Here is a 15,805-nt window from a genome sequence, read left to right as displayed (position 1 = left end):
TTCCGTTAGCATGGAAGATTGGTATTAAAGCCATGCTACCATGAGTAAGGAAACACATCTTATAAATTTCATAATTAATAGCAGAATTTACTTGGGAAAAATAACCATATTTTTCCGAAATTATATCCGCAAATAATGGAATTTGAAGCCAGGAAGCAGTTCTAGGAAACAAATCACAGATTGTGGGGACAACAATTAGGAAGCAGCAGATTTCACGGAAGTAATTATCGACAAATCAAGCATTTATAGGTCAGACGACTGGAATGTACCTAATCGCTAGCAACCGGTCTGACAGGAAGCAAACCATCGGTAGTAGTCTGATGCCTAGCGGTGCCCTTTAGAAAGCATGCTGTGTGGTTAGAAAGCTGATTCTTCAAGGCGTGGCACCATGTCTTGGATGTTGCACATTCAGAATCTCAGATGCGTGTCACCGTGAGCATTGTAAAGTAGGAACTGAAGGACATGCTTTCGTATGTGGCTGGTACCCTTCCAAATGGACAGTCAGTTTTTCAGCAGCAAGTAAATTAGTATTACTACTACTGATTCCACACCAGTGGCAAACAACGACCAATGAACGGGTCCCACTGTTGCCGAGTGTGGGATCAGACCCATCGTTTCTTCCTCTGCTTTGGAAGAAACAGAGGACCCCTAGATGTTTGTTTACCTCTTCCAAATCGTGCCACACTGCTGTCTGTAATTGGTAGTTCCTGGTGATAGCCTTGATCCTCCACCTGCACCCATGGCGCGCTCCTTCGGCTGCAGCGAGCGTCCACCCCGTCCACCTTCTCAACTGTCAATCACCGCCTCCCTCCACATCCACGATCTGGTGCGAGTTGCCTCCACCCTGCTGTGTCCATGCTCCAACAGCAAGCGGAAAAGACTTCAAGCAAGCCAGACGAGCAGCATCTTTATCTTTGCAAAGCAAACACTGACCATATATTTCTGCCAAAGGGACCGACAGAAGAAGTTTGTAACTAAGCACTTGCAATCGTTCTGCCAGGGGATGATACAAAATTAACAAAAAAAACCACTAGAGTACAGCGCATACCATATATGTTAAGGTAAAAAAGGATTGGCCTGGTTGGATTCTCATTGCAGAAGGATATCACAAGGCGAGGGACTTGATAGTTACATCAGGATCCAAGGATACTCATGAGTGTGCACCATGCAGTTAAAGAATTGTTTTGCATCGTATAGTAGTACTTGAAACAGCCGAAATTTGTGCTGATCAACTTGAGGAGAATGCTGCGAAATTTGTGGGGATGATGCTTGGAAGTTTTGTGGTGACAAAATTGGGAAAGCACCACTCTGTTTCAACTGTGATGATGATAATAGTTACTGCATTGGCCCAAGTGCTGTTGATAAACTCCAGGTTTCATTGCAGTTCCTTGTCTAACCTTTAACTCATTAACATCATCTCCAGCATGAAGCTGTGGAAGCTGCATCTGTACTTGTTGTTTCTATAATTGTTGCTGTACTGGGAGCTGCTGTTGAAGCATTTGTTGCTTTTGCTGGTACTGTTGAAACATCTGATGCTTTGTTTGCTGACACTGCATCATATGATGATCCTGCTGTTGCTGCTTCAGCTGCTGTAATGAACTTGCATTTTCTTGCATGGAGTTACCATTAGGTTGGTGTACTCATTGGGTTGTGATATAACATGCCACTACTTGTCTGCAGTTGTGTATTCATTGTCTGCATCGGCCCGGTGCTTCCCTATTGTAATGCGCCACTCGACGAACCATGTTGCAAAGAATTGAAATTGCCTCCAAATTAGAGCGAATCTGATGCTATATGCTTGCACCATTTTGCTGCTTGGGGCCACTGAAGTTTGTTGTTGGAGGCGCAGGTACATGCTGGATACCATCTGCACTAGAGGACTGTAATCAGGTACTTGCTTGAGTATTAGTATGCCTATCATGCTGCTGCAAATTTTGGGAAGCCTGTTTCTGCTGCAAAATGCTAGAATTAGGAGCTTGTCCTGAAGGTGACTGGAACTGTTGCTGTATTTGTGGCTGCACTAGCTTCCTTTTTTTTCGGCACTACTTCCTTTGTGAACTCAAGATACTGATAATTTGTTTCTCGTATTGAGGAACTTTGTCCCACATAGCAGGTTGGATAGTACTCTTTCTAATTAGCAGCATTTGTAATATACGGTCCAACATTATTTTAAAGCTCTTCATTCTGTCATACTCCCTCTGTTTTAATTTAGTTCGCGTATTAGTTTTGGTCAAAGTCAAGCTTTGTAAACTTTGACTAAGTTTATAAATAAAAATATTAACATATACAATAACAACCCAATATCATTAGATTCATTATTGAATGTACTTTCACATCATATAGATTTGTTATGGTAAATGTTTATGTTGTTTTCTATAAACTTGGTCAAACTTTACGAAGTTTGACTTCAGTCAACTCTAATATGCAGAGTAAATAAAAACGGAGGGAGTACTTTTCAGATGGATTTTGAGGTGGTATAATGTTGTCAACATGCTGTAGCTTCACAGATAATTTATTGAACAGTTCACTGAGTTCTGCAAAGTATTGATCCTTCAGGCTCTTAACCTGTGAAACAACAAGAGACCACATGCACATAAATTTGGTGCACAGCTAGATAGAGATGAAAATACAACAGCTAATAGAATCAAATATGGCACCCGCAAGATGTTTGAAGTAGCTTTTAGAATCATACAATACAAATATAAAACAAAATAAGAAACTATAATATCCTTAAAATAAAATCGCTCTAATAAATATTGCTAAACTGCCTTGAGGCTTTATACTACATCTAGATATTCTGTATGGTTGTATGCTACATAATCCGCATTCATACAGAATTCCGCATACATATAATATATCTTACAAGAAGAATGCCAGAATGTTGTGCATCTACACACATGTTAATATGAAATTTCGGTTCCAATTCCAGAAGAGGAATTTGTTGGAACACATACCAAAAAGAAAGAGATGGGCAACATGAAGTGCAAAAGTAAAAGATCCAACATCCAACATGGCATGTTGTTTCATCTTCTAACAATCTAGATCAGGGCAATCTCAACATCTTTGTTCTAGGGGCACTGTTCACGAATTTTAGGAAGTTCCAACAAAGGGAGTGCAAAAAGGATGATATCAGTAGTGTGCCGCGTATACCTGGCCATCCGTCGGGCCGGGGCGGGCCTAACAAAACCCGAAGCAGAAAGCCTGGGCCCAGGCCTGGCCCGGCCATCGGGCCTAGATTTCAGGCCCAAGCACGGCCCATCAGAGGAAAAGCCCATCAGGCCTCAGGTCGAGCCTCTTCCCTAAAATGCAAATATGCCAATCCCAAGCCCGGCCCGGCCTTTGGCATAGATTTCAGGCACAGGCCTGGCCCATGGGCAAGACCAGACTGGGTCGGGCTTTTTTGGCCGGGTCAGGTTGGGCCGGCCGGGCCGGGTATCCCATGGCCAGGTATGGTGCCGCGTAACAATGGCGGGTGAGTAGGCCAGCACGCCCCTGGTAACAGGTTACCAGCCATGGGTGAGAAATGGCACCCGTCACTGGTAACATATTACCAGTGTCAGGTTACCGTGGCAGGGTGCCCTGCCCACCACTAGTAGCCTTATTGCAGCTGCTACTGGTAGGCATTCCTGCAGTAGTGCGATAAGCTAGTTTAAACTACACACAAGGATTGTTCGAGGCACAGGTACATGCTGGATACCAGCTGCACTAGAGGACTGTCATCCGGTGCTCATACTTAACAAACTTGCTTGAGCATTAGTAGGATTATCATGCTGCTGCAAATTTAGGGAAGGTTGTAGCTGCTGCGAAATGCTAGAATTAGGAGCTTGACCTGCAGGAGGCTGGAACTGTTGGTGTATTTGTGGCTGCACTGGCTTCCTTTGTGAATTCAAGATACTGATAATCTGTTTCTCATATCGAGGAACGTTGTCCATCATAGAAGGTTGGACACTACTTTTACCAATTTGCAGCATTTGTAATATGCGCTCCAACATTATTTTAAAGCTCTTCATTTTATCATACTGCTCAGATGATATTTGAGGTGGAATAATGCTGTCAACATGCTGTAGCTTCACACACATCTTATTGAATAATTCACTGAGTTCTGCAAAATATTGGTCCTTTAACCTCTTAATCTGTCGACAACAAAGACCACATACACATTAATTTGGTGCAGAAGCAATATAGAGATGAAAACAGAACAGCTAATAGACCATGGTTTGTCATTAAGTCAGAAAATATGGCATTGGCAAGATATTTCAAGTACTCCCTCTGTAAACTAATATAAGAGCGTTTAGATCTAAATGCTCTTATATTAGCTTACAGAGGGGGTAGCTTTTAGCAGCATATAGATCTAGAAGTAAATAAGAAACTATGATGCCCATAAAAAAAAAGCTTTAATAAAGATTGCTAACTGCCTTGAGACTTTACAACATCCAGATACATTGTATGGTTGTATGCTCCATACTCCACATTCATACAGAATTCCGCATACATGTAATATATATCTTATAAAGACTGCCAGAATTTAGTGCATTTACACACTTGCTGTATGAAATTCCAAAAGAGAAATTTCTAGGAACACGTACCAAAAGAAAAAGAGATAGACAACATGAAGTGCAAAAGTAAAAGGCCCCAACATCCAACATGGTGTGTAGTTTCATCTTCTAACAATCTAGATCAGGGCAATCTCAACATCTTTGTTCTAGGGGCCACTGTCTACGAATTTTAGGAAGTTCCAAGGAAGGGAGTGTCAAAAAGGATGATATCAGTATCATGTCTTACCATTTGATAGATCTCCTCTTGCCAATCACCTGCACCTGCATGGCCTGTTTGAGCAGTAGAATCCACAGATGTCACATGGAGAAGAAGGTTGTCAATGAGTATCAGGATACAATGAACAACCAACAAATAACAAGCTACAAGCAGGGGCAATTGGAAAACTTGTGAACCAAATAAGACAATCACAAAAGATCAATATGGACAGCTTAGTCATCATGATTATTGCACAGTAGCATTTTTCCAGAAAAAAATCCAACAAATAAGAAAACCCATTGTGGTGAACAAAAGTCAGAGATCAATAGGGTCAGTTTAGTCAAAATGATTATTACACAGTACTTGATCACTAAACATCACAATATATAATTCAATCTTCGAGCTGTCCTTCTATCCATCGTAATTCAGGTAACAAAAAGTGTGAAATGCAGTTTTAATGCTTTAGGACTAACTTGCCACCCCCTCGATAGTTCTAGGACCTATGGTGCATTTCATTCGTCAGAAAACATATAATTGCATCTGAAATGAATCTGGTTGTCATCTCCAAAAAAGTTTCAAATATTTTCAAGCTAGTTCATGTAAACTATTTGAGTCGTACTTAGGGAAAACCCAGTGCAATGATGCCAGTTGTATCTAAAACATCCCACCTAAGCAAAAGTCCAAATACCATTGTTGAAGCCTAGTTAGTGAGGAAAAGGAGAGAGAATGTATATTACCAAGATACAACCATTATCAGGTAACCCAAGATAATTATTCTTTTTCCCTCACAGAACATATTAAGTGGCAGCTCATTTAGATACAACAATAAGATATTAGCCACTGGAAGAGTTGTATCTAAACACGTATTTAGTGCATATGATAAAACACAAGATACAATGCACCGGGAGTGCCCTAAGGGTTTAATAAGAGTTGGGATCCAAAAGTCCAGGTTGTAGTCTAACAAGGACCTTGTATTATAGTCCAACGTAACTGTTAGCACGATAAGTAAGGGCGTGGGGGTCCTGATGGACAACACACATTTTCCCCTAAACTTTTCTATGTAAGGTAAAAATAATGCCCAAATGCTTCTTAGTGCAGCTGCACTAATTGGGCTTCCTGAGCGCACGTAGTATACGACAAAAAACTCACACGGCACGGGGTGCATCCGAGCAGACCTGCTATAAAGGGTAATTGGCATCCCGTGTCATCATTACACTACAAAAAGGGAAAGTATCTGGTCCTCATCCCTTCGAACGCGCCCTATTTTGCACACATCAATCAAGAAAGGAAAAGTACGTGCATTTATTTGGGTTTTATAAAATTTAAAAAGTCATAGCTTTTGATTAGAGTATCGGTATTCAGATTCATATTCACCGTTGGGTTTCTCGCGACGAGTTCTTCAAAACTAGATCCCATATGGGTATATTTTGACGAACTTTTCTTAGAGCAACTTTGATGCTACATTGGGCAACTTTGGCGCTACAAATAAGCAACTTAATTGCACTGTGTGTATTAGTGAATTCACCTAGTAGCCTTCTAATTAGTTGTGTGCAGTAGTGTTATAAGTGGTTAACATGGTTGCTACATTGCATATATCAAAAACAAAGTTGTTGATAGTTTGGTTGCCTACCATACTATGGAAGTTGCTTACCATAGAGTGGAAAGTTGCCTAAGATGGCTCCTAAGTTGTCGACCTCAAAAACATAGTTGCCTACGTCGCTACGAAGTTCCCTACAGGTGATCCTCAATTTCCTACAATACTATGGAAGTCGTCCATCAAGGGATATAAGTTGGCTACAACATCAGAAAAAAAATGTGGGATCTAAGTTGCCTATCATGACTCTAAATTTGGAAACTAAGTGGGGGACGGATTGTATGAGAGCCTTGTGCTTTCCATTTCGAGGTGGGGGGGGGGGGGGGGGGGGGGGGGGATTGTGTGCCCGCCAACACTACTAAGAGTGTGGGCGCTAGCCAGGTCACGACTAGCTCTTCAAAACGTGAACCCATATGGATATGTTTCGATTTGCTTTTCAAAAGCAACTTTGATGTTAGATGAGGCAATTGTAGTGCTAAACAGAAGAAACTCACTCTATTAGAAGCAACTAATTAGTAACTATAAGCGACTAATTAGTAATAACGAACAACTTTTAAAAAAGAGGTAGGTAACACCACATCACCTTCATAAGCAACTTTCCTTCTACTAGAGGCAACTTTAGTTAGTTCACCAAAATAGGCAACTTCACTACATTTGATGTCCTAGTTAATTTTGTGTAACATTCTCCTAACTTGCTCACCGCTACTTCTAAGTTGCCTACCATTCATGCTTGTATGTCGTTATTTCTAAATTGCCTATAATACAATGAAGTCGCTTGTCGTCGATGCTCTATTGTCTGCCATTGCTAGTTATGATCGGCAACAATAAGCCACTCACTACTAATAGTGAACAACTTCGAGAGGTAGATAACAACACATAACCTTCCTAACCATTTTTCGTTCTACTAGAGGCAACTTTAGTGCTAAAAATAGCCAGCTTCACCAAATGTTGTGTTCTAGTTAATTTTGCCCGACATTCTCCTTTGCTCACCGGTGCTTTTAAGTTGCCTACGGTCCTTCCTCATATGTCGTTGTTTCTAAATTGCCTATAATATTCCGAAGTCGTCTACAGTTGATGCTTTGTTGTCTTCTATTGCTAGTTATGGTAGGTAACTTGATGGTGAATCTAGTTAACTTGATAGTAATGGTAGCTAACAATATAAGGACTTTCTATTGTAGGCATTCATGCTAGACAAACTAAGAAGAAATTACTTTTCTATAGCATTAAAGTTGCCTCCATAGATTTTTTGTTGTTAGGCAATCATACTGGGAAAAAAGAAGTTGCTTCCTATAGCACTAAAGTTGCCTCAATACCACCCAAAGTTGCCCATGAAAAAAGTTTGTCCAAACCTACCCATATGGGATCTAGTTTTGAAGAACTCGTCACGAGAAACCCAACAGTGAAAACAGATCTGAGTTCCGACGTAGAACCAAAAATTATAGCTTTTTAAATTTTTTGAAACCCAAATAAATGCATGTGGGATAGGATCGTAGTTGATTTCCTTGTAAGGTGAAGACGTCGAGTACTTTCCCTTCTGGATTCGGCTAGCTTTGGAATCACGTGGTGGGGGACACTAGTTTTGCTTTTTTGGGAAAGTGACAGACCGACTTTCCGTATATGGGCAACTGCTCGTCAGCCCCAATGAATGCACGGGCGCTAGCTAGCCATGTCCAAAATAATGAGAGGCCAAATCGACAATACTGCTTAATTGCATCACTTCGCACCCGCCACTAGTATTATGGTCCCAGATTAGCCATGGGCCAAACATACCAGTGGTGAGTGTGTTGGCCCTCCCACCACTGGTAATTGAGTTACGAGTGGCGGTCTATGCTACCCACCCGCCCAGATTGGCCCAAATTAGCCATGGGCTAATATCTGAGCTCAAACTACGGGTGGCGGTTAAAATATGACGACCGCCACTGATACTTTACAAATCAATTGCGGGCTCTCTTGCCACCCACCACTGGTACATTTTTAGGTATTTATTGTCATTTTTAGGGGTTTAGGGTATTTTGGGTTTTGGCGTTTTATGGTTTTATGATATTATATGGGAAATTGCAAAAACAATATTGGTTGTGGGACTTAGAAAACAACCATTGGCTGGTCCTGTCTACTATTACCCGAACTGTTAGACCCTTCAACCATCGGTAAGTTCACTCCACTTAATTACTTTATAATTAAATCAACCCCCACAACACCTCCGGTAAGTTCATTCCACTTAACCCTAGGCCACACAGGGACCTGGCCAAATTCCCCTTCTTCCTTTGCCCAAATCCCTAGCTGCCAATCGCCCTCGCCTTGCTTGCACGGTCGTCACCCTCGCCAGTCACACGTGCCCGGACCACCCTCACCGCCGCACGGTCCTGCCCAACTTGGTCGCCGGGTGCGTCTGCCTCAGCCACCACAGTAAGCTCTCTCCCTCTTCTCCCTGTTGATCAGAAATTCAATCTCGAGGCCTAGGGATTTGATTCTCATGACGCAAATCTTAAATTCAACTCATTAATTAGTTCTAGTATAGTTAAAAGATATAGTTCTTAGTTATGCAATTCTGATTAGTTCTAGTATATAGCTCCCAGTATAGTTACAAGACGTAGTTCCTAGTTCCTACTCTAATTAGTTCTAGTATAGTTCCTAGGTAGTTGGATGCATGTATAACGTGATAAATCAATTTATCTATGTAATGCGATGCATATATAATGTAATGTGCAAAAACGCTGCCACGACAGCAAAAAAATCTGACATGGTAGTGCTTTACGTTGCCGTGGCAGCGTTCATTTTTCACCTAGGGGGAGGTTACCGGTGGCGGGTGGGGGAACGTGCCGCCACTAGTGTGCCACATACAAGTGTGAATAGGCCAGCCCCCACTGGTAATAGGTTGCCAACCATGGGTGAGAAATGACGCCCGCCACAGGTAACATATTACCAGTGTCAGGATACCATGGCGAGGTGCCCTACCCACCACTGGTAGCCTTATTGCAACCGCCACTGGTAGGCATTGCTGCAGTAGTGTGATAAGCTAGTTTAAACTACAAGGATTGTTCGAGGCACAGGTACATGCTGGATACCAGCTACACTAGAGGACTGTAATCTGGTGCTCATACTTAACAAACTTTGAGTATTAGTATGACTATCATGCTACTGCAAATTTTGGGAAGGTTGTAGCTGCTGTGAAATGCTAGAATTAGGAGCTTGACCTGGAGGTGGCTGGAATTGTTGTTGTATTTGTGGCTGCACTGGCTTCCTTTGTGAGTTCAAGATACTGATAATCTGTTTCTCATATCGAGGAACTTTGTCCCTCATAGCAGGTTGGACACTACTTTTACCAATTTGCATCATTTGTAATATGCGCTCCAACATTATTTTAAAGCTCTTCATTCTATCATACTGCTCAGATGATATTTGAGGTGGAATAATGCTGTCAACATGCTGTAGCTTCACACACACCTTATTGAATAATTCACTGAGTTCTGCAAAGTATTGGTCCTTTAACCTCTTAATCTGTCGACAACAAAGACCACATACACATTAATTTGGTGCAGAAGCAATATAGAGATGAAAAGAGAACAGCTAATAGACCATGGTTTGTCATCAAGTCAGAAAATATGGCAATGAAAGATATTTCAAGTAGCTTTTAGCAGCACATAAATCTAGAAGAAAATAAGAAACTTTGATGCCCATTAAATAAAATAGCTTTAATAAAGATTGCTATCTGCCTTGAGACTTTACTACATCTAGATACACTGTATGGTTGTATGCTCCATACTCCGCATTCATACAGAATTCCGTATACATATAATATAGATCTTATAAGTGGAATGCCAGAATGTAGTGCATCTACACACTTGCTGTATGAAATTCCAAAAGAGGAATTTCTTGGAACACAGACCAAAAGAAAAAGAGATAGACAACATGAAGTGCAAAAGTAAAAGGCCCCAACATCCAACATGGTGTGTAGTTTCATCTTCTAACAATCTAGATCAGGGCAATCTCAACACCTTTGTTCTAGGGGCCACTGTCTACGAATTTTAGGAAGTGCCAAGAAAGGGAGTGCCAAAAAGGATGATATCAGTATCATGTCTTACCATTTGATGTATCTCCTCTTGCCAATCACCTGCACTTGCATGGCCTGTTTGAGCAGTAGAGTCCGCAGATGCTGCATAAAAAGCAAGGTTGGCAAAGAGTATCAGGATAAAATGAACAAAGCCAACAAATAACAAGCTACAAGTACATCGTAGGCATTGATGCAGAGGCCGGGGGTTTAACCTCCTTTTCGAAAAGAAAAGAAAAACATCGTAGGATGGAATGCAGTGGCAATTGGAGAACTTGTGAACCAAATCAAACAATTACAGAAGATCAATATGGTCAGCTTAGTCAATATGATTATCGCACAGTAGCATTTTTCCAGCAAAATTCCAACAAATAAGAAAAACCAATGTGCTGAACAGAAGTCACTGAAGATCAATAGGGTCAGTTTAGTCAACATATGATTACAGAGTACTGGATCACTAAACATCGCAATATAATTCCATCTTCAATCTGTCCATCTATCCACCGTAGTTCAGGCAAAAAAAGATTGAAATGCAGTTTTGAAGCCTTAGGACTAACTTCACACCACTCGATAGTTCTAGGACCTGTGGCGCATTTCACTTGTCAAAAATCATATAATTGCATCTGAATTATGAATCTGGTTGTCATCTTCAAAGAAGTTTCAAAGAACATTCAAGCTAGTTCATGTAGCATCATATTAATTTCATAAACTGCTTTGAGTCGTACTTAGGGCAAACCCAGTGCAATAATGCCGATTGTATCTAAAACATGCCATCTGTGCAGAAGTCCAAATACTGTTGAAGTAGCCTAGTTAGTGAGGAAAAAGAGAGATATTGTTGTATCTTATGAAAATACAACTCTTATCGGGTAACCAAAAATATTTTTTTTTCCTCCCACAAAACATATTAAATGGCAGCTCCATTAGATATAACACTAAGATATAAGCCATTGGAAGAGTTATATCTACACACATTTAATGCATATGATACAACGCAAGATACAATGCACCGGGAGTGCCCTAAGGGTTAAATAAGAGTTAGGATCCAAAAATTCCGGTTGTAGTCTCATACGGACCTTGTATTATAGTCCAGCGTAATTGTTAGCACGATAAGTAAGGGTGTGGGGGTCCTGATGGACAACACACAATTTTCCCTAAACTTTTCTATGTAAGTAGGGCAAAAATAATGAGAGGCCAGATTGTTAAGCTAGTTTAAACCACACAAGGAATGTAAGGTGACAACAGGAAGATTGACATAAGAACATGGAGAAAAAGAAGATGAGAACAATAAGAGCATATGATGGATCTACAAAAAAAGTATATGTGAAAAGTGAAAACTTACTACTAGAGGAAACTTCTTGAAGGCCCCTCGGTGCCTGAATAAACTGGTTTTGCTGATCCATGTTATTTTGTTGCAAGAGCATGGCTCCTGAAGTTTGAAGTCTTTGCTGCATGGAGGATTGCTGCTGCATCCTTAATTGCTCTTGTAGTTGGTTAGGCTGAGACTGGAACTGTGGCATAAGATGTTGCAATTGTTGAAGTTGGTTGTGTTGAAACTGAGGTTGCATCAAACCCATTGGTGGCTGCTGAGCATGTTGTTGCTGTGGTTGCTGAGCTTTTCTTTGTTGCATATGCATCCACTGCATGCTTGACACATTAGGCACAGTTCCAAAAAGTTGCTGCTGCTGTTGATTTTGTTGATGCTGCTGTAGACTCGACATGTTTGCCTGAGAGCCCAATTGTTGTGGCTGATACAAAGGTATATACTGCTGGTTCAACATCTGATGTGTTTGCTGCACATTCAAAAGATTATTTGACTGAACTGCTAGCCTCTGTTGCTGCTGCATCATCACAGCACCATTCTGTTGACCAATTAGCTGATTTTGTTGTAAATTTGGCTGTTGTCCCATCAACTGTTGTTGCTGCTGTTGTAAAGGAATATTGGGCTGCTGACTCTGCAGAGAAGGCTGTTGATGCTGGTGATAAATTAATTGCTGAGATTGTTGCTGTTGCTGCCTGCCTGCCATTTGCCTTTGTGCAGCATAACCATCTTGTGAAGTGCCTTGCGCCAAGTCATTATTCATTGTGTTTTGTGGAATGACAGACGCAGTCTGCATCGTTGATGTTTGGTTGACACCTGGCAAGTTCTGTCTGATATTAGTGAGTGAAGAAGCTTGTACAGATGTAGAAGCATTTGGCTGCCGGGCCTGTTGCTGAGACATCAAGGGAACTGCTGATGTCTGTGCTTGATTACTGCCTTGTGGATGGAGTCCAGGGGCTGTTGCAGAAAAGGTACCATATGTGTGTTAATAAAGTATCTTGTGAACAATACTTCCTGTCGAACTGTAAAAGGCACACAAAGTGTTGAAAGCAGCATATTACAGACCAAATGAAGGCGTTCTGCATTTTCAATGAGAAAAATAAATGTACCGGAGCAATTAAAGGACTGGCAACCTGATTTGTTTTAAAGAGCATGCAAACAAGTGTTTGCATATCTTTATTAATATGAGAGTCAACGTAAATACAGCTGACAGCTAACCAACTGATCTACCTTCTAAAGGTAGCAAGGAGGGAATAAACATAATTCTACAAAGAGCTGAAGATCGCTGCTGTGAACCGGTGAAAACCCGGTTGAACAACCCAATCCGGCGATGTACCAGGGGTCAATAAAATATTCTGTATGTGCGAGGAATCTGACCATTTTAAGGTAGGAAGGCGGATTACCCCAGTCAAATAACTAGTCTGTTCATTTGCTATCTTCGTACTTAACATTGTTTCTACCATACTAACAGAAAAACCATGCTATAATATTATATTGAACCAATAGGTTGAACTGAGGCACTTACTGTGTCGTTCCAAGTTCAATAACTACGTACACATGACACAAGCTAGATGCAAAAAGCTTATACATTATGCTGAAGAGGGTGGAGGGTGATTTAATGCAATAAAGCACATAATCTCAGCACTTGATGCAATAAAGCACATAATCTCAGCACTTGATGCAATAAAGCACATAATCTCAGCACCTGATGCAATAAAATATATTGACATCCAAGCGAAGATGATAAATTGTGCAGCAAAGTTTAGTGTATATGGTACGTTACCAGGGTTGTTTTGATTTGGAATCAGCTGAGCATTTCCAGCAGCCTGCTGTCTCTGCGTCTCCATGGAGAGCAACTTCACAGAAATCTTCCGCAAATAATCATACTGAGTAATACAAAAAGAAAACGATGTAAAGTTGTATACCAAATTACTGATAGTGGCTCACAACCAACAGTTCTTGTGTGATTAGCACTTTTCGCACGGTCGAGGATACGTTAAATTACCTGACTGGTTGCTTCGGTATAGACCTTTTCTTCGAACCGCGCAGCGATTTTTTTAAGTTCGCTCAGTGCCTCTGGCGCCAGAGACACAGATACTGGCAGATGATTCTTCAGAGTGTCCATTCTACACGCACAATGCACAATGTGAAGAAATAGTACGAATAGAATGGTTTGCCCTAGGTGATCAGACGCTGTGCCATGGCAAATTTGTGTTAAAACTGTTCAGAGTTAATGGAGTGATAAGCAGGATTCAAATCAGACGGGATTTTGACTATATATATATACAGAATCAAAATAGAAACTGAGAGCTAGATCGACGACGGGCGAATCTGCCGGTGCCGCTACGAATCAGTATGCACGAAACTGGAAGTTTAGATCGAAGCGGCTCGTCAGATGGATCGATGAAAAAAAGTCCTCTTTTTTTCTTTGCGGGAAACCGAAAGAGTAGACGAAGGGGAAATCAGATCAAATCAATCAATGCATTAGAGTGAGTCCCTACATACACACGTACATCTTATCGACGATCCTGCCGCGCGCCTCGGGCTGGAGCTGGGCGCGCCAGTCGCCTCCGGCGGGGGGCGGGTCAGCGGCAGCGGCGGGGGCGGCGGCGGCGGGGCCACACCCTTGGGTGGGCCGCCAGTTGGGATCCATGGTCTCGAGGGGATCGATGGAGGTGGAGTGTCACGACCCAATCTCTCTTCTTTCCAATCCAAAGAGAGAGAGAGAGACAGAGAGGGATCTGGGGGAGAAGAGAGGAGAGATTGCAGGGGAGGGGGGAGGGGGGAGGGGAGAGGTAGAAGAAACTGCAGAGCCAAGAGAGAAACTGACACATGAATTCAGGGTTTTCGGCCCTTAGAGATGGTCCCCGCTCGGCCACAACACCGGCTCACAAACCCCACGCCAAATGGGCCGGGCCAACCAGGCCGGCCCGCGAGCACACCCGGCACGGCCCGCCATGGGCCAGGCATGGCACCGGCTAAACGGGCCCGGCCCGGTACGCCCTGGGCCATGCTTGGGCTGCTAGGCTGAGCACACGGGCCGACACAGCACGGCCCGATTATCTTTTTTTATTTTTTATATATCTCTATCTATATGGCCCAACAGGTAAAAATAGGCTAAAACGCCGAAATCACTAATTGAGGAGCGCTCGCCGCAACGATTAGTCGGGGAGCGCTCCCCGCGCGCCAAGTGTCACGCGCGGAGCGGTCGTGAGACTTTTCCGAGGTGCTCCGCGCGCGACACTTGTCGCGCGCATGGCGTCTCCCGTGATTTCCGGTTTCCGGTTTCCCTTTCTGGTTTTTCCTTTTTTCACTTTAGTCCTTATACTTTTAATGTTTTGTAAAACCTTTTGATCTGTTTCTCTCTGGTGTGGGCGAACCGTCGTGAAGCATTGTTCTTTCTTTGCCGTCGTCTCCGCCCGTCGCGGCCGCCGCTCTTGTCGCGTGGTTACGGCGGCCCTTGTCCCGGCCGCCGCGCTTGTTGCCTGCTCTTACGGCGGTCCTTCTTTAGCGTCAACCGCGCTTCCCCGTTCGCGATATCGTCGTTCCCTACCGGTTGCCTTCGTGGGTTCCCTGTTTCCCTTTCTCATTTCTCTTTTTGTTCCCATTATATTTCCGAGATATGGAGATTTATGGGGTAGTTACGGGTGGGGACTACCAACACTATCAGATGTCAAGTTTTAACCGGGTTTTGTGGGATTAGTTCTTGATAATCATTGTGTTCCTTGCAGTTATGGCTTGTCCTTTTTGCCGTATGCCTGGTGGCCCATGTTCTTCTGTTGATTCTTCTGTAGATGGGTTCAGTGTGGTCCTGGATCGGCGTTGTTGGAGGCGTGTTGTAAGAATATCATTTTATAATTGTTCAATTTTCGGCACACACGCTTATTTCTTTTGGTGCTCCTCATGTTGTTTAGGTTTTGATTACGATCCTTGTTTTGATTTGTTGTGCAGTATGTTCCGTGCAGTGTTAGAGCTCATCTTGCTCGTTACATCGAGGAGTGTAGGGCTTTAGCCATAAGGAGGGGTGATGAAGATACTGATCTTGCTCTTCAGTGCAATGAGGGTTATTTGTATGGTGTTCTGTTTAGTCATG

General features: G+C 42.4%; 1 protein-coding gene and 1 pseudogene across 4 annotated transcripts; both read right to left on the bottom strand.

Annotated features, from left to right (window-relative positions):
- Positions 1-45: 45 nt before the first annotated feature.
- Positions 46-14,542, bottom strand: LOC109732964 (mediator of RNA polymerase II transcription subunit 15a). 4 transcript variants are annotated; one of them, XM_045229599.2, is made up of 10 exons: positions 14,226-14,542; positions 13,718-13,838; positions 13,496-13,598; positions 11,734-12,669; positions 10,429-10,499; positions 9,541-9,844; positions 4,783-4,826; positions 3,830-4,133; positions 1,049-2,565; positions 46-942 (listed from the first exon to the last, which is right to left on the bottom strand). In XM_045229599.2, exons 1-9 carry the CDS (start codon positions 14,363-14,365, stop codon positions 2,561-2,563), a joined length of 2,028 nt encoding a protein of 675 aa, XP_045085534.1. In that variant the 5' UTR covers positions 14,366-14,542; the 3' UTR covers positions 46-942; positions 1,049-2,560. The 4 variants fall into 4 exon arrangements, with proteins under 4 accessions (XP_045085534.1, XP_020147763.1, XP_020147762.1 ...); XM_020292174.4 differs by lacking the exons at positions 46-942; positions 1,049-2,565 and having other exon boundaries at positions 9,791-9,844; positions 14,226-14,521; XM_020292173.4 differs by lacking the exons at positions 46-942; positions 1,049-2,565; positions 3,830-4,133; positions 4,783-4,826 and adding an exon at positions 8,420-8,774 and having other exon boundaries at positions 14,226-14,527.
- Positions 1,057-2,568, bottom strand: LOC141026108 (uncharacterized; annotated as a pseudogene).
- Positions 14,543-15,805: the final 1,263 nt, after the last annotated feature.

Source organism: Aegilops tauschii, chromosome 1, assembly GCF_002575655.3.
Source record: "Aegilops tauschii subsp. strangulata cultivar AL8/78 chromosome 1, Aet v6.0, whole genome shotgun sequence".
In the NCBI taxonomy this organism is placed as follows: domain Eukaryota; kingdom Viridiplantae; phylum Streptophyta; class Magnoliopsida; order Poales; family Poaceae; genus Aegilops; species Aegilops tauschii.
The sequence above is the reverse complement of the archived record's forward strand: the minus strand, read 5'-3'. Positions and strand labels throughout refer to the sequence as shown.

Bases quoted from the DNA above. Each gene is read 5' to 3' on its own strand.
- LOC109732964 (XM_045229599.2), bottom strand. From the start codon at position 14,365: ATGGATCCCAACTGGCGGCCCACCCAAGGGTGTGGCCCCGCCGCCGCC. The intron at 13,839-14,225 runs GTACGTGTGTAT...TTGTGCGTGTAG, and splicing joins GGCAGGATCGTCGATAAGAT to AATGGACACTCTGAAGAATC. The intron at 9,845-10,428 runs GTAAGACATGAT...TGTTGTCGACAG, and splicing joins AAGAGGAGATACATCAAATG to ATTAAGAGGTTAAAGGACCA.